This window comes from Polychytrium aggregatum (assembly GCF_025602895.1).
Source record: "Polychytrium aggregatum strain JEL109 chromosome Unknown BJ171scaffold_8, whole genome shotgun sequence".
NCBI classification, from domain to species: Eukaryota; Fungi; Chytridiomycota; class Chytridiomycetes; order Polychytriales; genus Polychytrium; species Polychytrium aggregatum.
The window spans coordinates 831,383-859,147 of NW_026516210.1; the positions used below are offsets into that span (position 1 = coordinate 831,383).

General features: G+C 51.4%; 4 protein-coding genes across 4 annotated transcripts; all 4 read right to left on the reverse strand.

The window, feature by feature from the left end:
• Nucleotides 1-13,651: 13,651 nt before the first annotated feature.
• On the reverse strand, nucleotides 13,652-14,673 carry BJ171DRAFT_566155 (uncharacterized protein). The gene is made up of 2 exons (XM_053113390.1): nucleotides 13,867-14,673; nucleotides 13,652-13,748 (listed from the first exon to the last, which is right to left on the reverse strand). Exon 1 carries the CDS (start codon nucleotides 14,468-14,470, stop codon nucleotides 14,105-14,107), a length of 366 nt encoding a protein of 121 aa, XP_052969449.1. The 5' UTR covers nucleotides 14,471-14,673; the 3' UTR covers nucleotides 13,652-13,748; nucleotides 13,867-14,104.
• Nucleotides 14,674-17,990: 3,317 nt separating this feature from the next.
• BJ171DRAFT_566156 (uncharacterized protein) lies at nucleotides 17,991-19,012 on the reverse strand. Its single transcript, XM_053113391.1, has 2 exons — nucleotides 18,206-19,012; nucleotides 17,991-18,087 (listed from the first exon to the last, which is right to left on the reverse strand). The coding sequence occupies exon 1, from the start codon at nucleotides 18,807-18,809 to the stop codon at nucleotides 18,444-18,446; it is 366 nt and encodes a 121-aa protein (XP_052969450.1). The 5' UTR covers nucleotides 18,810-19,012; the 3' UTR covers nucleotides 17,991-18,087; nucleotides 18,206-18,443.
• A 275-nt stretch (nucleotides 19,013-19,287) lies between these two features.
• BJ171DRAFT_296170 (uncharacterized protein) lies at nucleotides 19,288-20,059 on the reverse strand. The gene has a single exon (XM_053106985.1). The coding sequence runs from the start codon at nucleotides 19,858-19,860 to the stop codon at nucleotides 19,327-19,329; it is 534 nt and encodes a 177-aa protein (XP_052969451.1). The 5' UTR covers nucleotides 19,861-20,059; the 3' UTR covers nucleotides 19,288-19,326.
• A 2,270-nt stretch (nucleotides 20,060-22,329) lies between these two features.
• Nucleotides 22,330-23,351, reverse strand: BJ171DRAFT_566157 (uncharacterized protein). Its single transcript, XM_053113392.1, has 2 exons — nucleotides 22,545-23,351; nucleotides 22,330-22,426 (listed from the first exon to the last, which is right to left on the reverse strand). The coding sequence occupies exon 1, from the start codon at nucleotides 23,146-23,148 to the stop codon at nucleotides 22,783-22,785; it is 366 nt and encodes a 121-aa protein (XP_052969452.1). The 5' UTR covers nucleotides 23,149-23,351; the 3' UTR covers nucleotides 22,330-22,426; nucleotides 22,545-22,782.
• Nucleotides 23,352-27,765: the final 4,414 nt, after the last annotated feature.

The following is a 27,765-nucleotide window of genomic DNA, read 5'->3' on the forward strand; positions in this document are numbered from 1 at the left end:
AGTGAAGGCCTTGAACCGGAGCCGTGCCCACCGCCTTCCGAAAGTGAAGACATTGGTAAGGTGCCTTTGGTAAGTACTGGGGAAGCAGTGATGTGCGGACAGCTTCGCCTTGCCTCTGGACCGGCGGACACTCTCAGCTCTGGCATAGTACCCGTGGCACCTCTGGTGTCACTGGGAACTGCACCTCATCCACAGGTGCAAATACCTGAGCTGTCCTGCCAACCCTCGGCAAAGTTAACTGTCTGTGCTAGCCGCAACCCTGGTGCCGAAGCTGGTACCGAACCAAAGTCTTGTGTTTCGTCTGTTCGTCGTTGCTCGTTGGTTGTTCCCGTCGCTGTTCGTCTTCCTTCTGGTGATTCTCTGTCGTGCGAAGGACTTGTCGATTCTGGTGCCTCTGGCAACTTTATCGACGAGGACTTTGTTGCTCGACACTCTGTCCCCACCTGCTCCAAGGCTTCGCCCTTGGCAGTGGAAGGCGTGGATGGTAAGCCGCTGTCGTCTGGCCCCATCCTCCGCGAGACTGCTCCACTCGAGGTGATTCTCGGGGACGTCTCGCAACGCCTTCGGTTCGATGTGATCAGGTCTCCACATCAACCACTTATCCTTGGCTTTCCTTGGTTGCGCACCGCCGAGCCCAAGATTGTCTGGTCTCGCGGTCTTCTTTGTCTCCCTCCTTCTGTTGATTCCGACCCCTCTCCATGCACTACTTCTCTTTCGTCTTGCTCCACTTCCTCCAATGTCACTCCCCTTCTTGATGATTCCACTCCTTTGATTGATCTAAGCTCCTCTCCTACGCTCCCACCTTCGTCTTCCCCTTCTTGTCTTGTTCCTCCCGAACCCCTTCGCTCTTCCCAAACCCCTTCTTCTGTTGTCAGTTCTCTTTCCCTCCTTGATGTACCTCCTCCTGTTGTTTGTTCTTCGGACATTGTTCAGAATAAAGTAACCGTCGAACATTATTCTGACCTTGTCCACGCCCCTCCTCTCAGCTCGGACGCTCCTCTCCGCGTCTGCAGCATTGATTACCGCTCGATGCGCGAGTCTTTGGATGCATGCAGGCATGGAACGCAACCCCTGACCATCTTTCAGGTCCATGTCCTGCCCACTGACGAGCCGAGCACTGCGACTGTCGAAGTGCCTGCGGAGTACAAGGACTTCCTGTCTGTTTTCTCTAAACAGGAAGCTGACTCCTTGCCTCCGCATCGCCCTTATGACTGCCCCATTGACTTGGAGCCGGGCAAGTCGCCAAAGTTCGGGCCTCTGTACTCACTGTCCGAGCCCGAACTTCACGCTCTGCGTGACTATCTCGACGAGAATCTTGCCAAGGGATTCGTTCGTCCTTCGTCGTCCCCAGCAGGCTCACCAATCCTCTTCGTCAAGAAGAAGGACGGCTCACTTCGTCTTTGCGTTGACTACCGCGCACTGAACGGTATCACGGTAAAGAACCGTTACCCTTTACCGCTGATCGGCGAGCTGCTGGACCGACTTCGAGGCGCGAAGGTGTTCACTAAGCTGGACCTTCGTGGAGCCTACAATCTGCTGCGCATCCGCTCCGGGGACGAGTGGAAGACAGCTTTCCGTACTCGATATGGGCACTTCGAGTACTTGGTGATGCCCTTTGGGCTCACCAACGCGCCAGCGACGTTCCAGCACTTCATCAACGACGTCCTGCGCACCGAGTTGGACCAGTTCGCAATTGCGTATCTTGACGATATCTTGATCTACTGTTAGGGATAGCTTCTGCTTGTTCTCCACTTTGACTGCACACTTGGCTGTTCTTTTGCCTTTCTGTTTGTTTGTGTGTAGCTTTGCAGTTCCCCTCCAATTTTCCGCCTTTTGCCTGCCATTTCCGCTCCTTCCGCACTTCCGTTTCCCCGCGCTGCTCCGCTTCCTTTGTCTTCTTCGCACGCGCCGGTTTGTTTGTGCACGCGCCTTGCTGCGATTGGTTGCAATTCGGCTGCCGGTCATGTGTCCCACCACCGGTGACTCATGACCTGCCTGACCGCCCCGATCTCTTGTTCATCTCGCATGCATTTGCCCCAACCTTATACTTGACCAATCCGCTTCTTGGACGTTGAGTCACATTGCTTCGCCTTTGCACGTTTCTCCTGCCAGGTGCTTCGCTTTTGCTTGCGCCTCCCTCGCTTTGGTTCTCTGCCTGTCTCGGTGGTCCTTCTCGGCCCTCGTTCGTGCATCGCCCCCTTCGCCCTGCTCGATCGCCCACTTTTCCCTCCCTTGGCCGCCCTTCGCTGCCAAGTCCGGACTTGTCTATAAATAGCCTGACCCCCGCGATGTGTAGTCGAACCTCAGCGTTCAAAATAGGACTAAATAAAGTGCCTTCTACTTTATTCTCTGAGTGTTCCTCACGTCTCATTTCGAGACTAGTCTTATCTTGAACGGATCTTTGCTTCCCTCGCTCCCTCTCCGAGTCCACTTCGGACTTTACCCTTGCCTTCCCTGAGCCCACTTCGAGCTCACTTCTTCTTTTGCCGTTGAGTCCCCTTCGGACTCTAACATCATTTTGAACGCTCCCTCTTGGCTTCCCGGCCTTTCTTCTTCTTTCGCCTCTCTTTCCCTCGTCGATCCGATGGCTGAGCCTGCTGCACCCCCTGCAGACCTCAACGCGTATCTGGCGCGCATGGAGGAGCGTATGAACGCCCTCATGACCCAGAACGCTGCTCTCCATCGTCAGATCCAAGATCTGCAAGCTCCCGCCGCCGCTCCCCGCCAGGTCTACCAGGTCAACAAGCCCAAGGAGTTCCTAGGTTCCCGCGATGAAACGACGGCCTTCCTCGCCCAGTGCCACCTGGTTTTCCTCGCCGATCCTGCCTTCTTCGCGCCCGAGCGCCAGAAGGTCCTGTACGCCACCTCCTTCCTCCGCGGTGAAGCCTTCAAGTGGTACGAGGCCGCCTTCTACATGGCCAACCGCTTCCCGGCTTCCTTCGCGGATTTTGAAGTTGCCCTCAAGTCGACCTTCGGTGAGGACACGGCCTCCTCGCAAGATAAGGCCTTGAACGACCTCAAGCGCTTGGTCCAGCTCAAGTCCTGCCAAGCCTTCGCCACCCGCTTCGTCCAGCTCGCCGCCCGCGTCCAGACTGATGAACCCACCAAGATGCACTTCTTCAAGGAGGGTTTGAAGTCTGAGGTCAAGTTCCACCTCATCGGTCTCCGCCCCGCTCCCGCTTCCCTGCCTGAGTTGATCAAGGCAGCGGTCGAGTACGACGATGCCCTCCATCGTCTCAAGATCTCCTCCCGTTCCCAACCTCCTCCTCCTTCTTCTCGCTCTGCTCCCCATCACCACCATTCTCCCGCGCATGTTTCTTCTTCCTCCTCTTCTGCACCCACTCCCATGGACCTTGACTCTGTCTCGGTCCGCCCTGCTAAGCTCTCCGACGTCGAGAAAAAGCGACGTCGTGAGCAGGGTCTCTGCCTGTACTGCGGGGAAAAGTCTTGTCCCGGCAGTCGCGATGTTCAGCAGTGCCCGGTTCTGGTCAAACGGAACTCGGGAAATGCCCACAGCCGAGCAGCACCTCGCAAGTAAGCGAGGTGGTCTGTTCGGCGATACGAACATCTTCCCCCTCTGACTCGTCATTATCGGACGATAAGCTTCTTCTTCCGGCCACCCTTGTCGTCATGAGTCTTTCTGGCCCGGTCTCCATCTCCCTTTCTGTCTTTATTGATGATGGATGCACCGCTCTTGCCCTCATTGATCCTGCCTTTGCGGATCTCCATAAACTCTCTCTTATCCCTCTTTCTACTCCCTACTCCGTTTCCCTTGCTGATGGTTCTTCGGCCGGTTTCATTCGTTTCCAAACCGTTCCTGTGACGTTGACCATTGGTTCCCACACCGAGTCGATTTCTTTTCTTGTGACTCGACTCTCCACCACTCCCATCACTCTTGGTCTTCCCTGGATGCGCTTGCATAATCCAGTTGTCAATTGGAAGTCCCTCTCCCTTTCGTTCTCCGATCCCTCTTGCCTTGCTGATGGACACATCCTCGCGGATGTCTCTGCTTCCTCCTTGGACACTTCGTCCCCTTCCGGCTATTCGCCTCCCCCTTCGGGCACTTCGCCTTTGACTCCTCCCTCCGGTCCTTCCCTTACACCGGTTCCCTCCTTTGGCACTTCGCCTTCCCTTTCTTCCCGCCTTGACTCTGCTTCGCTTTCTGAAGAGCCAACGGCTTTATCTTCGCCCGACATTGAGCTCGTTAATGCGGCGAGTCTTCTCCGTCTTGCACGGGAAGACAAGCTCGACATTTTCGCTGCCCAAATGGATATCCGTCCTCCTTCGCCGGAGACGTATCCTACGGTGTCGATAAGGTCCGTGCTCACGACGAAGGTGTATGCCGAGTCTGGCACCCCTGTTGACTCTCGAGGTGTCCCGCTCAAATACAATGAGTTTGGCGACGTTTTCAGCCTCAAGTCTGACCCTCCTTCTTCCTTGCCTCCTCACCGTCCGTATGACTTGTCTATTGAGTTTGTACGGACCGAGGATGGAAAGGAACCTCGTTTGCCAAAGCCGGGGAAAGTCTATCCTTTGTCCCCGGCCGAGGAATCTGCTCTTTCGGAGTATCTGACCAACGCCCTCGCACGTGGTTGGATCTCCAAATCCTCTTCTCCCGTTGGTGCTCCCTGCTTCTTCGTGAAGAAGCCCAATGGTGGTCTTCGCCTTTGCGTCGACTACCGGGGCCTCAATGCCATCACGAAGAAGAACCGCTACCCTCTTCCCCTCTTCCAGGATCTTCTGGATAAACTTTCTTCTGCCCGCGTCTTCTCACACCTTGACCTTCCTGATGCTTACCACTTGGTTCGTGTCAAGAAGGGCGATGAGTGGAAGACTGCTTTTGTTTGCAAATCTGGCTCTTACGAGTACAATGTTATCCCCTTTGGTCTTTCGAATGCCCCCGCTGCTTTTCAGTTTTTTATGAACGACATCTTCTCGGACCTCCTTGGTGTCTGTGTTGTCATTTATCTTGACGACATCCTGATCTTCTCAAAAGATCCCCTGGAGCATGAGGAGCATGTTAAGCTTGTTCTTTCTCGCCTTCGTGAACACTCTCTTAAGGTCAATCCGGCCAAGTGTTCTTTTGACCTTTCTGAAGTTGACTTTCTCGGCATGATCATTTCTGCCGATGGCATTAAAATGGACCCTGCCAAGGTCGAGGCCGTTTCCCTTTGGCCTGTTCCCTCTTCTGCTCGCGACATCCAAGTTTTTATTGGTTTCGCAAACTTTTACCGCCGCTTCGTCAAGGACTTTTCCGCACTTGCTCGTCCTTTGACTTCACTCACCACCAAATCCTCCACCTTCTCTTGGTCTCCCGAGGCCCAAGAGGCTTTTGATTCTCTTAAACGTTCATTCACTTCCGCACCTATTCTTCGTTACTTTGATTTCTCCAAACCCGCTGTCATCGAGCCCGATGCTTCTGACTTTGCTCTGGGTGCCGTCCTTTCCCAGTTTGACCCTGACGGCGCTCTTCACCCCGTTGCTTTTCACTCTCGGCAATTCCGTCCCGCCGAGGTGAATTATGACACCCACGACAAAGAGCTCCTTGCTATTGTCGATTCCTTTACTGCCTGGCGTCATTACTTGATGGCTGCCGACCCCGATCATCCCACTCTTGTTTTCTCTGATCACCAGAACCTCACCCGGTTCACTTCCGCTTCCCAACTTTCTCGCCGCCAGTTCCGGTGGGCCCAATTCCTTTCTGATTTTGCTTTTCGCATTTACCACCGCCCTGGTCGCCTCAACACCAAAGCCGATGCTCTCAGTCGCCGTTCTGACTTTGAGATAAAGCCTGGTGACTCCCTCCACTCCACCAACTTCCTTCAGCTGTTCGAGTCTATTTCTCTCGACAGCATCACCGTTATCGGCTCGAACCCCGATTTTCTTTCCGAGATTCGAGCTGCCACCCTTTCTTGTTCCCTTCTTTCTGACTTCAACGCCAAACGTCTTGATGGCGATTACTCCTTCCGTGACGGTCTCCTTTACTTTAAAGACCTGATCGTTGTCCCTTCCCCCGAGCTCCAGCTCAAAGTGTTTGAGCAACGTCACTGCTCCGCTGCCGCTGGTCACTTTGGTCTTGCCAAGACCGTTGAGCTCATCTCCCGGGACTTTCACTGGCCCCGGCTTCGTAAGTCTGTGCGTCGCTTCATTGCTAATTGTGAAGCGTGCCAGCGAGCCAAGCCGTCCCGTCACTCCCCTTATGGTTTACTTCACCCTCTCCCCGTTCCTTCCGAACGTTGGTGGGACCTGTCGATGGACTTCATCACGGATCTCCCACCTTCGAACGGCTTTGACTCCATCTTCGTGGTTAAGGACCGCCTGTCCAAACAAGCACACTTTGTGCCCACCACGAAGACGGTTACAGGCGAGCAAACCGCCGAACTCTTCCTCTCCCACATCTTCCGCTTGCATGGTTGTCCCCGGTCTATTGTTTCGGACCGAGGAACTCAGTTTACTTCGGCCTTCTGGAGGCGCTTCAATGAGCTTCTGAAGACGAAGATTTCCCTTTCTTCTGCCTTCCACCCCGAGACCGACGGTTCGACCGAGGTTCTCAACCAGGTCATCGAGCAGTATTTGCGTATCCATTGCAATTACCTGCAAGACGACTGGACCCTTCACCTTCCCCTTGCCGAGTTCACTTACAACAACTCGGAAAACACCTCCACTGGCATGACTCCCTTCTTTGCAGTCCATGGCCATCACCCCATTTTTGATCCCTCCATCATCCGTGATCCTTCTGTTGTGCCCTCTGCCGAAGAACGTGTCGACCGACTTCAGACCGTTCTCGAGGATCTCAAGGCCAACCTCCGGGTTGCCCAAGAGTCCTACACTTTGCAGGCCAACAAATCCCGTCTCCCCACTCCCGACATCTCCGTTGGCGACCTCGTTTTTCTTGATCGTCGCCACATCCGCACCCTTCGTCCCTCCAACAAGCTTGATCAGAAAAAGCTTGGCCCCTTTAAAGTTCTTCGCCGCATCAACCCCGTTGCCTTTGAACTTAAACTCCCTTCCACACTCAAAGTCCACCCCGTCTTTCATGTATCCCTCCTTGAACCCCGAACGAAGGACATTGTTCCCGAGTTCACCCAACCCGAACCTCCACCCATTCTTGTTGACTCCCAGGAAGAGTTTGAGGTCGAGACTGTTCTCGATTCTCGGCTCTTCCGTGGTCGCTTACAGTACTTGGTTCAGTGGAAGGGCTATTCCGAGACTGACCGGTCTTGGGAGCCCGCTGCCAATGTTTCCCACGCCACTGATCTTGTTGCTGACTTCCACCTTCGCTATCCCTCAAAGCCGAAGGCGACGCCCGGAGTTCGTCGCTAAGGAAGGGGATGATGTTAGGGATAGCTTCTGCTTGTTCTCCACTTTGACTGCACACTTGGCTGTTCTTTTGCCTTTCTGTTTGTTTGTGTGTAGCTTTGCAGTTCCCCTCCAATTTTCCGCCTTTTGCCTGCCATTTCCGCTCCTTCCGCACTTCCGTTTCCCCGCGCTGCTCCGCTTCCTTTGTCTTCTTCGCACGCGCCGGTTTGTTTGTGCACGCGCCTTGCTGCGATTGGTTGCAATTCGGCTGCCGGTCATGTGTCCCACCACCGGTGACTCATGACCTGCCTGACCGCCCCGATCTCTTGTTCATCTCGCATGCATTTGCCCCAACCTTATACTTGACCAATCCGCTTCTTGGACGTTGAGTCACATTGCTTCGCCTTTGCACGTTTCTCCTGCCAGGTGCTTCGCTTTTGCTTGCGCCTCCCTCGCTTTGGTTCTCTGCCTGTCTCGGTGGTCCTTCTCGGCCCTCGTTCGTGCATCGCCCCCTTCGCCCTGCTCGATCGCCCACTTTTCCCTCCCTTGGCCGCCCTTCGCTGCCAAGTCCGGACTTGTCTATAAATAGCCTGACCCCCGCGATGTGTAGTCGAACCTCAGCGTTCAAAATAGGACTAAATAAAGTGCCTTCTACTTTATTCTCTGAGTGTTCCTCACGTCTCATTTCGAGACTAGTCTTATCTTGAACGGATCTTTGCTTCCCTCGCTCCCTCTCCGAGTCCACTTCGGACTTTACCCTTGCCTTCCCTGAGCTCACTTCGAGCTCACTTCTTCTTTTGCCGTTGAGTCCCCTTCGGACTCTAACAGATAGGCGGATGGATGGGGTGCTCCAGCAGCGATCTCTCGGGCTCCTCATATACCCATGTACCTGCGGAGTCTGTGGGAGACGAATGTGCCTGTCAGACAGGGTGTCCAAGCCCAGCCCAGTTCTCCGCCGTCGCTGGTGGAGCTGGTGGCGACGGGGGTTAACCCGCTCCATGCACACCGACCACCCACACACCCGAACCATAATCTCCATCGCCGTGGTGTCTGGAGATATCCAAATGACTCGGAAGAGACTCGGAAGTGAGCCATCGAGTGGTCGGAAGAGACTCGGAAGTGAAATTTTTATTGGAGTGTGATAATATTATCATCTAACACTGAAAACATGGAGAGAACACCACCGCGGAACTCACTCGGAAGTGATTTGGAAGTGAATATGGAGTGAGAAGCACTTTTGGGGCCGGTTGGGGCATTGGAGAAGAAAAAACAAAATTTTCAAGAAAAAAAAAGATATTCATGGTCGGGAAGTATTCGGGGCCCACCCACCCATTCGTGGAGTGGAGTGGGTCGGAAGAGACTCGGAAGTGAGGCTCACTCGATAAACATGGTGTAGGGCTGAAAACTCGTAAGAGACTCGGAAGTGAAACGTCGTCGCCTGTGAGTGGGTCGGAAGAGACTCGGAAGTGAAACGTCGTCGCCCGTGAGTGGGCCGGAACAGGATTGGAAGAAGGTGTGTGCACTGCATTCACTGCATGCATCCCTCGCGAATGAGCCTCTCATAGCGAGACCAAATAGCAGCACCATTGCTCTTGACCATGATGGAGCGCTTGAGTAGCTTGATAAACACGACTTGAACTTGGGGGTCGTTTCTGGCTGCGATGATGTGGTTCAGAGCGATCATATCAACCCAGTGGTCTGGACGATCCCAGTGATGTGGTGCACTGGGGGAAATGCGCAGGATTTCCTGGCGTGCTATCTTGCTGCCATCCCTGTACGCATTGAGTAGGTTACAGTAGCTCAAAAAATGTCCCAATGTTTTGGTGATTTGGACTGTGATGTCTGTATCTCTTCCATTTCTGATCCGATCCTCCTCAAACTTTGCCCCAAGAACCCCTTCCCAATGGTGTTGACACCCTATGAATAGTGTCGCACAAATCCCATAAATGGCAATTTGGTGCAAGTTCGAATTCACATCATGCATTGGGACAATATTTTGACCCTGGCCATTTTGTCCCAATGCGACCATTCTTTACCATGTATCTTCTTCCGATTGGGTCCAATCGGCCTGAAACTTTGCCCAATCACTGTAAATGCTACTGGAAATCATCTGTGACCATTGGATTGGACAAAATCCGTCATTAACATCTGACCCACCAATCACCCATATTGGCATAATAATCGAAATGGAACTCCACTCAAACTGCTTTTAACCTTCGGTTTCCCACCTTGAATCCACTAAGATCTCTATTTCAATTGATTTGATACGATTCCCCTGATGTTTCTATGGACAGTTTCGAATTTGACACCCAACACCCGATTTCGATGTTCAATTATCGACGTTGTTTCGAGCTTCAATGACGTCAAAACGACTTTAATCGTCAGGATTCTTCACTTTCTTATACAAATCCATCCTCTCAATGAGCTCCAAGATCTATCTCATGGGTTTTTTGATGTAATTGGGGATCACAGTTGGCTAGAAGCCAAGGTTGAATCAATCCTTAGACATACAATTTTTGCGTGCCTCAATGAGTACTTCAAAAATTGTCCATGAACAAAATCATTTTGTATGGATGTGAAGCCCTTACAGTGCCCTTTCACATCAATACATTTGTTCGAATAGACTTCCCATTTGGTGAATGATTGTAGGACCCAACATTCTTGTTCCTTATGAGTATGGGAACAAGGCAAGAATACCTTCGATTCCCATCCTTGTTCCGCGACCGATTGGAACGAAATCAGCACTTCTACATTGATCAGGAGTAGATCATTCAGAATGGTAACAAATTGACCCACTCTGAGAATGTTTGCATGTCTAACGTTTGGAAACATAGAGGAATAGGGGGGAATGGGATGAGCATCTCATTGAATATGCTGATCAAAAACTGCGAGAAACTTCAATGTAATACGTTAAAATAGATCTAAATAGTGTTTCGAGGTTGTTTCAAGTGGAAAGCAGAAGGATAAATACAGTTTGAGTGGAGTTCCATTTCGATTATTATGCCAATATGGGTGATTGGTGGGTCAGATGTTAATGACGGATTTTGTCCAATCCAATGGTCACAGATGATTTCCAGTAGCATTTACAGTGATTGGGCAAAGTTTCAGGCCGATTGGACCCAATCGGAAGAAGATACATGGTAAAGAATGGTCGCATTGGGACAAAATGGCCAGGGTCAAAATATTGTCCCAATGCATGATGTGGATTCGAACTTGCACCAAATTGCCATTTATGGGATTTGTGCGACACTATTCATAGGGTGTCAACACCATTGGGAAGGGGTTCTTGGGGCAAAGTTTGAGGAGGATCGGATCAGAAATGGAAGAGATACAGACATCACAGTCCAAATCACCAAAACATTGGGACAATTGTTTGAGCTACTGTATACTGATATGTAGCCTTGCAGTTCATCCATCGAGGGAAGCCAATCGAGTTCTTCATACAGTAGACACTCAGGAGGTTCCTGTCCCTTTCAGGGAGACTGTGTCCCGACGATTCCGACAACCGATGCCAGACGGACGATGCATGGGGTGCATCTCGAATCCACCCATATCGGCAGATGTCGTAGATCTGCAGGGCGCTGTCGTGATAACCACCTCGAGCGCATTCGACCAGGAGATCCAAGCCCCGGGTCGGGTTGGCATCGGTTCCTCTACCAAAACGATAGCATTCGTAGAGAGCGTACTTGACCTTCACGTTGGATACGTCCAACGACTTGAGCCATTGGAAGTACACCTGGTTGATCTCGACCGATAGTCCTTTGAGGAAGACGTCACGTTCTTCGAGGAGGAAGTCGTCGAGCGTCTCGGATATGTTGTTCAAGACGGAAAGGCATTTGCTGAGGATTTCGCCATTCCAGATCATGCGCTTGACAAACCACATCGCAGTGGGGATGTGCTCAGCCTCGATGAGTCGCTGCAAGATCTGAAATTCGGGGTTCTCTTGGCGGAAACGAGTGACGACTCTGACGAACTCGGCTGAAACCACGGATCTCGGTATGGTCTTGAACCACTTGACGTCGAAGGGAACGGTCCAGCCGGGAAATACTTGACCATTTGGACACAGTCTTCGGGGAGGAGCCTGGTGTCGTACTGCTTGTCGAACCACTCGGCCCAGATACGAATCCCCACAGTCTTGGTCGAGAACAGCGTCCTCACGTCGCTGGAAGTTGCCTTGAGCTTCACGAGACTGCAGACAGTGAGCATCTCGATCAGCTCGGGGACCGAGAGGACGGCCAGGAGGACAGAAAAGGTTTCTTCGATTCCCAAGGAGACCAGCTGCTCATGGAGACGCTGGCGCTTGGCAGCCCGGGTGCTCATCGAGCGGGTGATGCGCTTGGTGACCCGATGTTAGAGTCCAAAGGGGACTCAACGGCAAAAGAGAAAGTGAGCTCGAAGTGAGCTCAGGGAAGGCAAGGGTAAAGTCCGAAGTGGACTCGGAGAGGGAGCGAGGGAAGCAAAGATCCGTTCAAGATAAGACTAGTCTCGAAATGAGACGTGAGGAACACTCAGAGAATAAAGTAGAAGGCACTTTATTTAGTCCTATTTTGAACGCTGAGGTTCGACTACACATCGCGGGGGTCAGGCTATTTATAGACAAGTCCGGACTTGGCAGCGAAGGGCGGCCAAGGGAGGGAAAAGTGGGCGATCGAGCAGGGCGAAGGGGGCGATGCACAAGCGAGGGCCGAGAAGGACCACCGAGACAGGCAGAGAACCAAAGCGAGAGAGGCGCAAGCAAAAGCGAAGCACCTGGCAGGAGAAACGTGCAAAGGCGAAGCAATGTGACTCAACATCCAAGAAGCGGATTGGTCAAAGAAAAGATTGGGGTGAGCGCATGCAAGATAGGCGAAGGTTTGGGGCGGTCAGGGAGGTCATGAGTCACCGGTGGGGGGACACATGACCGGCAGCCGAATTGCAACCAATCGCAGCAAGGCGCGTGCACAAACAAACCGGCGCGTGCGAAGAAGACAAAGGAAGCGGAGCAGCGCGGGAAAACGGAAGTGCGGAATGGGCGGAAATGGCAGGCAAAAGGCGGAAAATCGGAGGGGAACTGCAAAGCTACACACAAACAAACAGAGGGGCAAAAGAACAGCCAAGTGGGCAGTCAAAGTGGGGAGCAGGCAGGAGCTATCCCCAACACCCGAGAGGACATGGCGGCGACAGAGGGATAGGCGGATGGATGGGGTGCTCCAGCAGCGATCTCTCGGGCTCCTCATATACCCATGTACCTGCGGAGTCTGTGGGAGACGAATGTGCCTGTCAGACAGGGTGTCCAAGCCCAGCCCAGTTCTCCGCCGTCGCTGGTGGAGCTGGTGGCGACGGGGGTTAACCCGCTCCATGCACACCGACCACCCACACACCCGAACCATAATCTCCATCGCCGTGGTGTCTGGAGATATCCAAATGACTCGGAAGAGACTCGGAAGTGAGCCATCGAGTGGTCGGAAGAGACTCGGAAGTGAAATTTTTATTGGAGTGTGATAATATTATCATCTAACACTGAAAACATGGAGAGAACACCACCGCGGAACTCACTCGGAAGTGATTTGGAAGTGAATATGGAGTGAGAAGCACTTTTGGGGCCGGTTGGGGCATTGGAGAAGAAAAAACAAAATTTTCAAGAAAAAAAAAGATATTCATGGTCGGGAAGTATTCGGGGCCCACCCACCCATTCGTGGAGTGGAGTGGGTCGGAAGAGACTCGGAAGTGAGGCTCACTCGATAAACATGGTGTAGGGCTGAAAACTCGTAAGAGACTCGGAAGTGAAACGTCGTCGCCTGTGAGTGGGTCGGAAGAGACTCGGAAGTGAAACGTCGTCGCCCGTGAGTGGGCCGGAACAGGATTGGAAGAAGGTGTGTGCACTGCATTCACTGCATGCATCCCTCGCGAATGAGCCTCTCATAGCGAGACCAAATAGCAGCACCATTGCTCTTGACCATGATGGAGCGCTTGAGTAGCTTGATAAACACGACTTGAACTTGGGGGTCGTTTCTGGCTGCGATGATGTGGTTCAGAGCGATCATATCAACCCAGTGGTCTGGACGATCCCAGTGATGTGGTGCACTGGGGGAAATGCGCAGGATTTCCTGGCGTGCTATCTTGCTGCCATCCCTGTACGCATTGAGTAGGTTACAGTAGCTCAAAAAATGTCCCAATGTTTTGGTGATTTGGACTGTGATGTCTGTATCTCTTCCATTTCTGATCCGATCCTCCTCAAACTTTGCCCCAAGAACCCCTTCCCAATGGTGTTGACACCCTATGAATAGTGTCGCACAAATCCCATAAATGGCAATTTGGTGCAAGTTCGAATTCACATCATGCATTGGGACAATATTTTGACCCTGGCCATTTTGTCCCAATGCGACCATTCTTTACCATGTATCTTCTTCCGATTGGGTCCAATCGGCCTGAAACTTTGCCCAATCACTGTAAATGCTACTGGAAATCATCTGTGACCATTGGATTGGACAAAATCCGTCATTAACATCTGACCCACCAATCACCCATATTGGCATAATAATCGAAATGGAACTCCACTCAAACTGCTTTTAACCTTCGGTTTCCCACCTTGAATCCACTAAGATCTCTATTTCAATTGATTTGATACGATTCCCCTGATGTTTCTATGGACAGTTTCGAATTTGACACCCAACACCCGATTTCGATGTTCAATTATCGACGTTGTTTCGAGCTTCAATGACGTCAAAACGACTTTAATCGTCAGGATTCTTCACTTTCTTATACAAATCCATCCTCTCAATGAGCTCCAAGATCTATCTCATGGGTTTTTTGATGTAATTGGGGATCACAGTTGGCTAGAAGCCAAGGTTGAATCAATCCTTAGACATACAATTTTTGCGTGCCTCAATGAGTACTTCAAAAATTGTCCATGAACAAAATCATTTTGTATGGATGTGAAGCCCTTACAGTGCCCTTTCACATCAATACATTTGTTCGAATAGACTTCCCATTTGGTGAATGATTGTAGGACCCAACATTCTTGTTCCTTATGAGTATGGGAACAAGGCAAGAATACCTTCGATTCCCATCCTTGTTCCGCGACCGATTGGAACGAAATCAGCACTTCTACATTGATCAGGAGTAGATCATTCAGAATGGTAACAAATTGACCCACTCTGAGAATGTTTGCATGTCTAACGTTTGGAAACATAGAGGAATAGGGGGGAATGGGATGAGCATCTCATTGAATATGCTGATCAAAAACTGCGAGAAACTTCAATGTAATACGTTAAAATAGATCTAAATAGTGTTTCGAGGTTGTTTCAAGTGGAAAGCAGAAGGATAAATACAGTTTGAGTGGAGTTCCATTTCGATTATTATGCCAATATGGGTGATTGGTGGGTCAGATGTTAATGACGGATTTTGTCCAATCCAATGGTCACAGATGATTTCCAGTAGCATTTACAGTGATTGGGCAAAGTTTCAGGCCGATTGGACCCAATCGGAAGAAGATACATGGTAAAGAATGGTCGCATTGGGACAAAATGGCCAGGGTCAAAATATTGTCCCAATGCATGATGTGGATTCGAACTTGCACCAAATTGCCATTTATGGGATTTGTGCGACACTATTCATAGGGTGTCAACACCATTGGGAAGGGGTTCTTGGGGCAAAGTTTGAGGAGGATCGGATCAGAAATGGAAGAGATACAGACATCACAGTCCAAATCACCAAAACATTGGGACAATTGTTTGAGCTACTGTATACTGATATGTAGCCTTGCAGTTCATCCATCGAGGGAAGCCAATCGAGTTCTTCATACAGTAGACACTCAGGAGGTTCCTGTCCCTTTCAGGGAGACTGTGTCCCGACGATTCCGACAACCGATGCCAGACGGACGATGCATGGGGTGCATCTCGAATCCACCCATATCGGCAGATGTCGTAGATCTGCAGGGCGCTGTCGTGATAACCACCTCGAGCGCATTCGACCAGGAGATCCAAGCCCCGGGTCGGGTTGGCATCGGTTCCTCTACCAAAACGATAGCATTCGTAGAGAGCGTACTTGACCTTCACGTTGGATACGTCCAACGACTTGAGCCATTGGAAGTACACCTGGTTGATCTCGACCGATAGTCCTTTGAGGAAGACGTCACGTTCTTCGAGGAGGAAGTCGTCGAGCGTCTCGGATATGTTGTTCAAGACGGAAAGGCATTTGCTGAGGATTTCGCCATTCCAGATCATGCGCTTGACAAACCACATCGCAGTGGGGATGTGCTCAGCCTCGATGAGTCGCTGCAAGATCTGAAATTCGGGGTTCTCTTGGCGGAAACGAGTGACGACTCTGACGAACTCGGCTGAAACCACGGATCTCGGTATGGTCTTGAACCACTTGACGTCGAAGGGAACGGTCCAGCCGGGAAATACTTGACCATTTGGACACAGTCTTCGGGGAGGAGCCTGGTGTCGTACTGCTTGTCGAACCACTCGGCCCAGATACGAATCCCCACAGTCTTGGTCGAGAACAGCGTCCTCACGTCGCTGGAAGTTGCCTTGAGCTTCACGAGACTGCAGACAGTGAGCATCTCGATCAGCTCGGGGACCGAGAGGACGGCCAGGAGGACAGAAAAGGTTTCTTCGATTCCCAAGGAGACCAGCTGCTCATGGAGACGCTGGCGCTTGGCAGCCCGGGTGCTCATCGAGCGGGTGATGCGCTTGGTGACCCGATGTTAGAGTCCAAAGGGGACTCAACGGCAAAAGAGAAAGTGAGCTCGAAGTGAGCTCAGGGAAGGCAAGGGTAAAGTCCGAAGTGGACTCGGAGAGGGAGCGAGGGAAGCAAAGATCCGTTCAAGATAAGACTAGTCTCGAAATGAGACGTGAGGAACACTCAGAGAATAAAGTAGAAGGCACTTTATTTAGTCCTATTTTGAACGCTGAGGTTCGACTACACATCGCGGGGGTCAGGCTATTTATAGACAAGTCCGGACTTGGCAGCGAAGGGCGGCCAAGGGAGGGAAAAGTGGGCGATCGAGCAGGGCGAAGGGGGCGATGCACAAGCGAGGGCCGAGAAGGACCACCGAGACAGGCAGAGAACCAAAGCGAGAGAGGCGCAAGCAAAAGCGAAGCACCTGGCAGGAGAAACGTGCAAAGGCGAAGCAATGTGACTCAACATCCAAGAAGCGGATTGGTCAAAGAAAAGATTGGGGTGAGCGCATGCAAGATAGGCGAAGGTTTGGGGCGGTCAGGGAGGTCATGAGTCACCGGTGGGGGGACACATGACCGGCAGCCGAATTGCAACCAATCGCAGCAAGGCGCGTGCACAAACAAACCGGCGCGTGCGAAGAAGACAAAGGAAGCGGAGCAGCGCGGGAAAACGGAAGTGCGGAATGGGCGGAAATGGCAGGCAAAAGGCGGAAAATCGGAGGGGAACTGCAAAGCTACACACAAACAAACAGAGGGGCAAAAGAACAGCCAAGTGGGCAGTCAAAGTGGGGAGCAGGCAGGAGCTATCCCCAACACCCGAGAGGACATGGCGGCGACAGAGGGATAGGCGGATGGATGGGGTGCTCCAGCAGCGATCTCTCGGGCTCCTCATATACCCATGTACCTGCGGAGTCTGTGGGAGACGAATGTGCCTGTCAGACAGGGTGTCCAAGCCCAGCCCAGTTCTCCGCCGTCGCTGGTGGAGCTGGTGGCGACGGGGGTTAACCCGCTCCATGCACACCGACCACCCACACACCCGAACCATAATCTCCATCGCCGTGGTGTCTGGAGATATCCAAATGACTCGGAAGAGACTCGGAAGTGAGCCATCGAGTGGTCGGAAGAGACTCGGAAGTGAAATTTTTATTGGAGTGTGATAATATTATCATCTAACACTGAAAACATGGAGAGAACACCACCGCGGAACTCACTCGGAAGTGATTTGGAAGTGAATATGGAGTGAGAAGCACTTTTGGGGCCGGTTGGGGCATTGGAGAAGAAAAAACAAAATTTTCAAGAAAAAAAAAGATATTCATGGTCGGGAAGTATTCGGGGCCCACCCACCCATTCGTGGAGTGGAGTGGGTCGGAAGAGACTCGGAAGTGAGGCTCACTCGATAAACATGGTGTAGGGCTGAAAACTCGTAAGAGACTCGGAAGTGAAACGTCGTCGCCTGTGAGTGGGTCGGAAGAGACTCGGAAGTGAAACGTCGTCGCCCGTGAGTGGGCCGGAACAGGATTGGAAGAAGGTGTGTGCACTGCATTCACTGCATGCATCCCTCGCGAATGAGCCTCTCATAGCGAGACCAAATAGCAGCACCATTGCTCTTGACCATGATGGAGCGCTTGAGTAGCTTGATAAACACGACTTGAACTTGGGGGTCGTTTCTGGCTGCGATGATGTGGTTCAGAGCGATCATATCAACCCAGTGGTCTGGACGATCCCAGTGATGTGGTGCACTGGGGGAAATGCGCAGGATTTCCTGGCGTGCTATCTTGCTGCCATCCCTGTACGCATTGAGTAGGTTACAGTAGCTCAAAAAATGTCCCAATGTTTTGGTGATTTGGACTGTGATGTCTGTATCTCTTCCATTTCTGATCCGATCCTCCTCAAACTTTGCCCCAAGAACCCCTTCCCAATGGTGTTGACACCCTATGAATAGTGTCGCACAAATCCCATAAATGGCAATTTGGTGCAAGTTCGAATTCACATCATGCATTGGGACAATATTTTGACCCTGGCCATTTTGTCCCAATGCGACCATTCTTTACCATGTATCTTCTTCCGATTGGGTCCAATCGGCCTGAAACTTTGCCCAATCACTGTAAATGCTACTGGAAATCATCTGTGACCATTGGATTGGACAAAATCCGTCATTAACATCTGACCCACCAATCACCCATATTGGCATAATAATCGAAATGGAACTCCACTCAAACTGCTTTTAACCTTCGGTTTCCCACCTTGAATCCACTAAGATCTCTATTTCAATTGATTTGATACGATTCCCCTGATGTTTCTATGGACAGTTTCGAATTTGACACCCAACACCCGATTTCGATGTTCAATTATCGACGTTGTTTCGAGCTTCAATGACGTCAAAACGACTTTAATCGTCAGGATTCTTCACTTTCTTATACAAATCCATCCTCTCAATGAGCTCCAAGATCTATCTCATGGGTTTTTTGATGTAATTGGGGATCACAGTTGGCTAGAAGCCAAGGTTGAATCAATCCTTAGACATACAATTTTTGCGTGCCTCAATGAGTACTTCAAAAATTGTCCATGAACAAAATCATTTTGTATGGATGTGAAGCCCTTACAGTGCCCTTTCACATCAATACATTTGTTCGAATAGACTTCCCATTTGGTGAATGATTGTAGGACCCAACATTCTTGTTCCTTATGAGTATGGGAACAAGGCAAGAATACCTTCGATTCCCATCCTTGTTCCGCGACCGATTGGAACGAAATCAGCACTTCTACATTGATCAGGAGTAGATCATTCAGAATGGTAACAAATTGACCCACTCTGAGAATGTTTGCATGTCTAACGTTTGGAAACATAGAGGAATAGGGGGGAATGGGATGAGCATCTCATTGAATATGCTGATCAAAAACTGCGAGAAACTTCAATGTAATACGTTAAAATAGATCTAAATAGTGTTTCGAGGTTGTTTCAAGTGGAAAGCAGAAGGATAAATACAGTTTGAGTGGAGTTCCATTTCGATTATTATGCCAATATGGGTGATTGGTGGGTCAGATGTTAATGACGGATTTTGTCCAATCCAATGGTCACAGATGATTTCCAGTAGCATTTACAGTGATTGGGCAAAGTTTCAGGCCGATTGGACCCAATCGGAAGAAGATACATGGTAAAGAATGGTCGCATTGGGACAAAATGGCCAGGGTCAAAATATTGTCCCAATGCATGATGTGGATTCGAACTTGCACCAAATTGCCATTTATGGGATTTGTGCGACACTATTCATAGGGTGTCAACACCATTGGGAAGGGGTTCTTGGGGCAAAGTTTGAGGAGGATCGGATCAGAAATGGAAGAGATACAGACATCACAGTCCAAATCACCAAAACATTGGGACAATTGTTTGAGCTACTGTATACTGATATGTAGCCTTGCAGTTCATCCATCGAGGGAAGCCAATCGAGTTCTTCATACAGTAGACACTCAGGAGGTTCCTGTCCCTTTCAGGGAGACTGTGTCCCGACGATTCCGACAACCGATGCCAGACGGACGATGCATGGGGTGCATCTCGAATCCACCCATATCGGCAGATGTCGTAGATCTGCAGGGCGCTGTCGTGATAACCACCTCGAGCGCATTCGACCAGGAGATCCAAGCCCCGGGTCGGGTTGGCATCGGTTCCTCTACCAAAACGATAGCATTCGTAGAGAGCGTACTTGACCTTCACGTTGGATACGTCCAACGACTTGAGCCATTGGAAGTACACCTGGTTGATCTCGACCGATAGTCCTTTGAGGAAGACGTCACGTTCTTCGAGGAGGAAGTCGTCGAGCGTCTCGGATATGTTGTTCAAGACGGAAAGGCATTTGCTGAGGATTTCGCCATTCCAGATCATGCGCTTGACAAACCACATCGCAGTGGGGATGTGCTCAGCCTCGATGAGTCGCTGCAAGATCTGAAATTCGGGGTTCTCTTGGCGGAAACGAGTGACGACTCTGACGAACTCGGCTGAAACCACGGATCTCGGTATGGTCTTGAACCACTTGACGTCGAAGGGAACGGTCCAGCCGGGAAATACTTGACCATTTGGACACAGTCTTCGGGGAGGAGCCTGGTGTCGTACTGCTTGTCGAACCACTCGGCCCAGATACGAATCCCCACAGTCTTGGTCGAGAACAGCGTCCTCACGTCGCTGGAAGTTGCCTTGAGCTTCACGAGACTGCAGACAGTGAGCATCTCGATCAGCTCGGGGACCGAGAGGACGGCCAGGAGGACAGAAAAGGTTTCTTCGATTCCCAAGGAGACCAGCTGCTCATGGAGACGCTGGCGCTTGGCAGCCCGGGTGCTCATCGAGCGGGTGATGCGCTTGGTGACCCGATGTTAGAGTCCAAAGGGGACTCAACGGCAAAAGAGAAAGTGAGCTCGAAGTGAGCTCAGGGAAGGCAAGGGTAAAGTCCGAAGTGGACTCGGAGAGGGAGCGAGGGAAGCAAAGATCCGTTCAAGATAAGACTAGTCTCGAAATGAGACGTGAGGAACACTCAGAGAATAAAGTAGAAGGCACTTTATTTAGTCCTATTTTGAACGCTGAGGTTCGACTACACATCGCGGGGGTCAGGCTATTTATAGACAAGTCCGGACTTGGCAGCGAAGGGCGGCCAAGGGAGGGAAAAGTGGGCGATCGAGCAGGGCGAAGGGGGCGATGCACAAGCGAGGGCCGAGAAGGACCACCGAGACAGGCAGAGAACCAAAGCGAGAGAGGCGCAAGCAAAAGCGAAGCACCTGGCAGGAGAAACGTGCAAAGGCGAAGCAATGTGACTCAACATCCAAGAAGCGGATTGGTCAAAGAAAAGATTGGGGTGAGCGCATGCAAGATAGGCGAAGGTTTGGGGCGGTCAGGGAGGTCATGAGTCACCGGTGGGGGGACACATGACCGGCAGCCGAATTGCAACCAATCGCAGCAAGGCGCGTGCACAAACAAACCGGCGCGTGCGAAGAAGACAAAGGAAGCGGAGCAGCGCGGGAAAACGGAAGTGCGGAATGGGCGGAAATGGCAGGCAAAAGGCGGAAAATCGGAGGGGAACTGCAAAGCTACACACAAACAAACAGAGGGGCAAAAGAACAGCCAAGTGGGCAGTCAAAGTGGGGAGCAGGCAGGAGCTATCCCCAACACCCGAGAGGACATGGCGGCGACAGAGGGATAGGCGGATGGATGGGGTGCTCCAGCAGCGATCTCTCGGGCTCCTCATATACCCATGTACCTGCGGAGTCTGTGGGAGACGAATGTGCCTGTCAGACAGGGTGTCCAAGCCCAGCCCAGTTCTCCGCCGTCGCTGGTGGAGCTGGTGGCGACGGGGGTTAACCCGCTCCATGCACACCGACCACCCACACACCCGAACCATAATCTCCATCGCCGTGGTGTCTGGAGATATCCAAATGACTCGGAAGAGACTCGGAAGTGAGCCATCGAGTGGTCGGAAGAGACTCGGAAGTGAAATTTTTATTGGAGTGTGATAATATTATCATCTAACACTGAAAACATGGAGAGAACACCACCGCGGAACTCACTCGGAAGTGATTTGGAAGTGAATATGGAGTGAGAAGCACTTTTGGGGCCGGTTGGGGCATTGGAGAAGAAAAAACAAAATTTTCAAGAAAAAAAAAGATATTCATGGTCGGGAAGTATTCGGGGCCCACCCACCCATTCGTGGAGTGGAGTGGGTCGGAAGAGACTCGGAAGTGAGGCTCACTCGATAAACATGGTGTAGGGCTGAAAACTCGTAAGAGACTCGGAAGTGAAACGTCGTCGCCTGTGAGTGGGTCGGAAGAGACTCGGAAGTGAAACGTCGTCGCCCGTGAGTGGGCCGGAACAGGATTGGAAGAAGGTGTGTGCACTGCATTCACTGCATGCATCCCTCGCGAATGAGCCTCTCATAGCGAGACCAAATAGCAGCACCATTGCTCTTGACCATGATGGAGCGCTTGAGTAGCTTGATAAACACGACTTGAACTTGGGGGTCGTTTCTGGCTGCGATGATGTGGTTCAGAGCGATCATATCAACCCAGTGGTCTGGACGATCCCAGTGATGTGGTGCACTGGGGGAAATGCGCAGGATTTCCTGGCGTGCTATCTTGCTGCCATCCCTGTACGCATTGAGTAGGTTACAGTAGCTCAAAAAATGTCCCAATGTTTTGGTGATTTGGACTGTGATGTCTGTATCTCTTCCATTTCTGATCCGATCCTCCTCAAACTTTGCCCCAAGAACCCCTTCCCAATGGTGTTGACACCCTATGAATAGTGTCGCACAAATCCCATAAATGGCAATTTGGTGCAAGTTCGAATTCACATCATGCATTGGGACAATATTTTGACCCTGGCCATTTTGTCCCAATGCGACCATTCTTTACCATGTATCTTCTTCCGATTGGGTCCAATCGGCCTGAAACTTTGCCCAATCACTGTAAATGCTACTGGAAATCATCTGTGACCATTGGATTGGACAAAATCCGTCATTAACATCTGACCCACCAATCACCCATATTGGCATAATAATCGAAATGGAACTCCACTCAAACTGCTTTTAACCTTCGGTTTCCCACCTTGAATCCACTAAGATCTCTATTTCAATTGATTTGATACGATTCCCCTGATGTTTCTATGGACAGTTTCGAATTTGACACCCAACACCCGATTTCGATGTTCAATTATCGACGTTGTTTCGAGCTTCAATGACGTCAAAACGACTTTAATCGTCAGGATTCTTCACTTTCTTATACAAATCCATCCTCTCAATGAGCTCCAAGATCTATCTCATGGGTTTTTTGATGTAATTGGGGATCACAGTTGGCTAGAAGCCAAGGTTGAATCAATCCTTAGACATACAATTTTTGCGTGCCTCAATGAGTACTTCAAAAATTGTCCATGAACAAAATCATTTTGTATGGATGTGAAGCCCTTACAGTGCCCTTTCACATCAATACATTTGTTCGAATAGACTTCCCATTTGGTGAATGATTGTAGGACCCAACATTCTTGTTCCTTATGAGTATGGGAACAAGGCAAGAATACCTTCGATTCCCATCCTTGTTCCGCGACCGATTGGAACGAAATCAGCACTTCTACATTGATCAGGAGTAGATCATTCAGAATGGTAACAAATTGACCCACTCTGAGAATGTTTGCATGTCTAACGTTTGGAAACATAGAGGAATAGGGGGGAATGGGATGAGCATCTCATTGAATATGCTGATCAAAAACTGCGAGAAACTTCAATGTAATACGTTAAAATAGATCTAAATAGTGTTTCGAGGTTGTTTCAAGTGGAAAGCAGAAGGATAAATACAGTTTGAGTGGAGTTCCATTTCGATTATTATGCCAATATGGGTGATTGGTGGGTCAGATGTTAATGACGGATTTTGTCCAATCCAATGGTCACAGATGATTTCCAGTAGCATTTACAGTGATTGGGCAAAGTTTCAGGCCGATTGGACCCAATCGGAAGAAGATACATGGTAAAGAATGGTCGCATTGGGACAAAATGGCCAGGGTCAAAATATTGTCCCAATGCATGATGTGGATTCGAACTTGCACCAAATTGCCATTTATGGGATTTGTGCGACACTATTCATAGGGTGTCAACACCATTGGGAAGGGGTTCTTGGGGCAAAGTTTGAGGAGGATCGGATCAGAAATGGAAGAGATACAGACATCACAGTCCAAATCACCAAAACATTGGGACAATTGTTTGAGCTACTGTATACTGATATGTAGCCTTGCAGTTCATCCATCGAGGGAAGCCAATCGAGTTCTTCATACAGTAGACACTCAGGAGGTTCCTGTCCCTTTCAGGGAGACTGTGTCCCGACGATTCCGACAACCGATGCCAGACGGACGATGCATGGGGTGCATCTCGAATCCACCCATATCGGCAGATGTCGTAGATCTGCAGGGCGCTGTCGTGATAACCACCTCGAGCGCATTCGACCAGGAGATCCAAGCCCCGGGTCGGGTTGGCATCGGTTCCTCTACCAAAACGATAGCATTCGTAGAGAGCGTACTTGACCTTCACGTTGGATACGTCCAACGACTTGAGCCATTGGAAGTACACCTGGTTGATCTCGACCGATAGTCCTTTGAGGAAGACGTCACGTTCTTCGAGGAGGAAGTCGTCGAGCGTCTCGGATATGTTGTTCAAGACGGAAAGGCATTTGCTGAGGATTTCGCCATTCCAGATCATGCGCTTGACAAACCACATCGCAGTGGGGATGTGCTCAGCCTCGATGAGTCGCTGCAAGATCTGAAATTCGGGGTTCTCTTGGCGGAAACGAGTGACGACTCTGACGAACTCGGCTGAAACCACGGATCTCGGTATGGTCTTGAACCACTTGACGTCGAAGGGAACGGTCCAGCCGGGAAATACTTGACCATTTGGACACAGTCTTCGGGGAGGAGCCTGGTGTCGTACTGCTTGTCGAACCACTCGGCCCAGATACGAATCCCCACAGTCTTGGTCGAGAACAGCGTCCTCACGTCGCTGGAAGTTGCCTTGAGCTTCACGAGACTGCAGACAGTGAGCATCTCGATCAGCTCGGGGACCGAGAGGACGGCCAGGAGGACAGAAAAGGTTTCTTCGATTCCCAAGGAGACCAGCTGCTCATGGAGACGCTGGCGCTTGGCAGCCCGGGTGCTCATCGAGCGGGTGATGCGCTTGGTGACCCGATGTTAGAGTCCAAAGGGGACTCAACGGCAAAAGAGAAAGTGAGCTCGAAGTGAGCTCAGGGAAGGCAAGGGTAAAGTCCGAAGTGGACTCGGAGAGGGAGCGAGGGAAGCAAAGATCCGTTCAAGATAAGACTAGTCTCGAAATGAGACGTGAGGAACACTCAGAGAATAAAGTAGAAGGCACTTTATTTAGTCCTATTTTGAACGCTGAGGTTCGACTACACATCGCGGGGGTCAGGCTATTTATAGACAAGTCCGGACTTGGCAGCGAAGGGCGGCCAAGGGAGGGAAAAGTGGGCGATCGAGCAGGGCGAAGGGGGCGATGCACAAGCGAGGGCCGAGAAGGACCACCGAGACAGGCAGAGAACCAAAGCGAGAGAGGCGCAAGCAAAAGCGAAGCACCTGGCAGGAGAAACGTGCAAAGGCGAAGCAATGTGACTCAACATCCAAGAAGCGGATTGGTCAAAGAAAAGATTGGGGTGAGCGCATGCAAGATAGGCGAAGGTTTGGGGCGGTCAGGGAGGTCATGAGTCACCGGTGGGGGGACACATGACCGGCAGCCGAATTGCAACCAATCGCAGCAAGGCGCGTGCACAAACAAACCGGCGCGTGCGAAGAAGACAAAGGAAGCGGAGCAGCGCGGGAAAACGGAAGTGCGGAATGGGCGGAAATGGCAGGCAAAAGGCGGAAAATCGGAGGGGAACTGCAAAGCTACACACAAACAAACAGAGGGGCAAAAGAACAGCCAAGTGGGCAGTCAAAGTGGGGAGCAGGCAGGAGCTATCCCCAACACCCGAGAGGACATGGCGGCGACAGAGGGATAGGCGGATGGATGGGGTGCTCCAGCAGCGATCTCTCGGGCTCCTCATATACCCATGTACCTGCGGAGTCTGTGGGAGACGAATGTGCCTGTGTTAGGGATAGCTTCTGCTTGTTCTCCACTTTGACTGCACACTTGGCTGTTCTTTTGCCTTTCTGTTTGTTTGTGTGTAGCTTTGCAGTTCCCCTCCAATTTTCCGCCTTTTGCCTGCCATTTCCGCTCCTTCCGCACTTCCGTTTCCCCGCGCTGCTCCGCTTCCTTTGTCTTCTTCGCACGCGCCGGTTTGTTTGTGCACGCGCCTTGCTGCGATTGGTTGCAATTCGGCTGCCGGTCATGTGTCCCACCACCGGTGACTCATGACCTGCCTGACCGCCCCGATCTCTTGTTCATCTCGCATGCATTTGCCCCAACCTTATACTTGACCAATCCGCTTCTTGGACGTTGAGTCACATTGCTTCGCCTTTGCACGTTTCTCCTGCCAGGTGCTTCGCTTTTGCTTGCGCCTCCCTCGCTTTGGTTCTCTGCCTGTCTCGGTGGTCCTTCTCGGCCCTCGTTCGTGCATCGCCCCCTTCGCCCTGCTCGATCGCCCACTTTTCCCTCCCTTGGCCGCCCTTCGCTGCCAAGTCCGGACTTGTCTATAAATAGCCTGACCCCCGCGATGTGTAGTCGAACCTCAGCGTTCAAAATAGGACTAAATAAAGTGCCTTCTACTTTATTCTCTGAGTGTTCCTCACGTCTCATTTCGAGACAAGTCTTATCTTGAACGGATCTTTGCTTCCCTCGCTCCCTCTCCGAGTCCACTTCGGACTCTACCCTTGCTTTCCCTGAGCTCACTTCGAGCTCACTTCTTCTTTTGCCGTTGAGTCCCCTTTGGACTCTAACATCATTTTGAACGCTCCCTCTTGGCTTCCCGGCCTTTCTTCTTCTTTCGCCTCTCTTTCCCTCGTCGATCCGATGGCTGAGCCTGCTGCACCCCCTGCAGACCTCAACGCGTATCTGGCGCGCATGGAGGAGCGTATGAACGCCCTCATGACCCAGAACGCTGCTCTCCATCGTCAGATCCAAGATCTGCAAGCTCCCGCCGCCGCTCCCCGCCAGGTCTACCAGGTCAACAAGCCCAAGGAGTTCCTAGGTTCCCGCGATGAAACGACGGCCTTCCTCGCCCAGTGCCACCTGGTTTTCCTCGCCGATCCTGCCTTCTTCGCGCCCGAGCGCCAGAAGGTCCTGTACGCCACCTCCTTCCTCCGCGGTGAAGCCTTCAAGTGGTACGAGGCCGCCTTCTACATGGCCAACCGCTTCCCGGCTTCCTTCGCGGATTTTGAAGTTGCCCTCAAGTCGACCTTCGGTGAGGACACGGCCTCCTCGCAAGATAAGGCCTTGAACGACCTCAAGCGCTTGGTCCAGCTCAAGTCCTGCCAAGCCTTCGCCACCCGCTTCGTCCAGCTCGCCGCCCGCGTCCAGACTGACGAACCCACCAAGATGCACTTCTTCAAGGAGGGTTTGAAGTCTGAGGTCAAGTTCCACCTCATCGGTCTCCGCCCCGCTCCCGCTTCCCTGCCTGAGTTGATCAAGGCAGCGGTCGAGTACGACGATGCCCTCCATCGTCTCAAGATCTCCTCCCGTTCCCAACCTCCTCCTCCTTCTTCTCGCTCTGCTCCCCATCACCACCATTCTCCCGCGCATGTTTCTTCTTCCTCCTCTTCTGCACCCACTCCCATGGACCTTGACTCTGTCTCGGTCCGCCCTGCTAAGCTCTCCGACGTCGAGAAAAAGCGACGTCGTGAGCAGGGTCTCTGCCTGTACTGCGGGGAAAAGTCTTGTCCCGGCAGTCGCGATGTTCAGCAGTGCCCGGTTCTGGTCAAACGGAACTCGGGAAATGCCCACAGCCGAGCAGCACCTCGCAAGTAAGCGAGGTGGTCTGTTCGGCGATACGAACATCTTCCCCCTCTGACTCGTCATTATCGGACGATAAGCTTCTTCTTCCGGCCACCCTTGTCGTCATGAGTCTTTCTGGCCCGGTCTCCATCTCCCTTTCTGTCTTTATTGATGATGGATGTCACCGCTCTTGCCCTCATTGATCCTGCCTTTGCGGATCTCCATAAACTCTCTCTTATCCCTCTTTCTACTCCCTACTCCGTTTCCCTTGCTGATGGTTCTTCGGCCGGTTTCATTCGTTTCCAAACCGTTCCTGTGACGTTGACCATTGGTTCCCACACCGAGTCGATTTCTTTTCTTGTGACTCGACTCTCCACCACTCCCATCACTCTTGGTCTTCCCTGGAT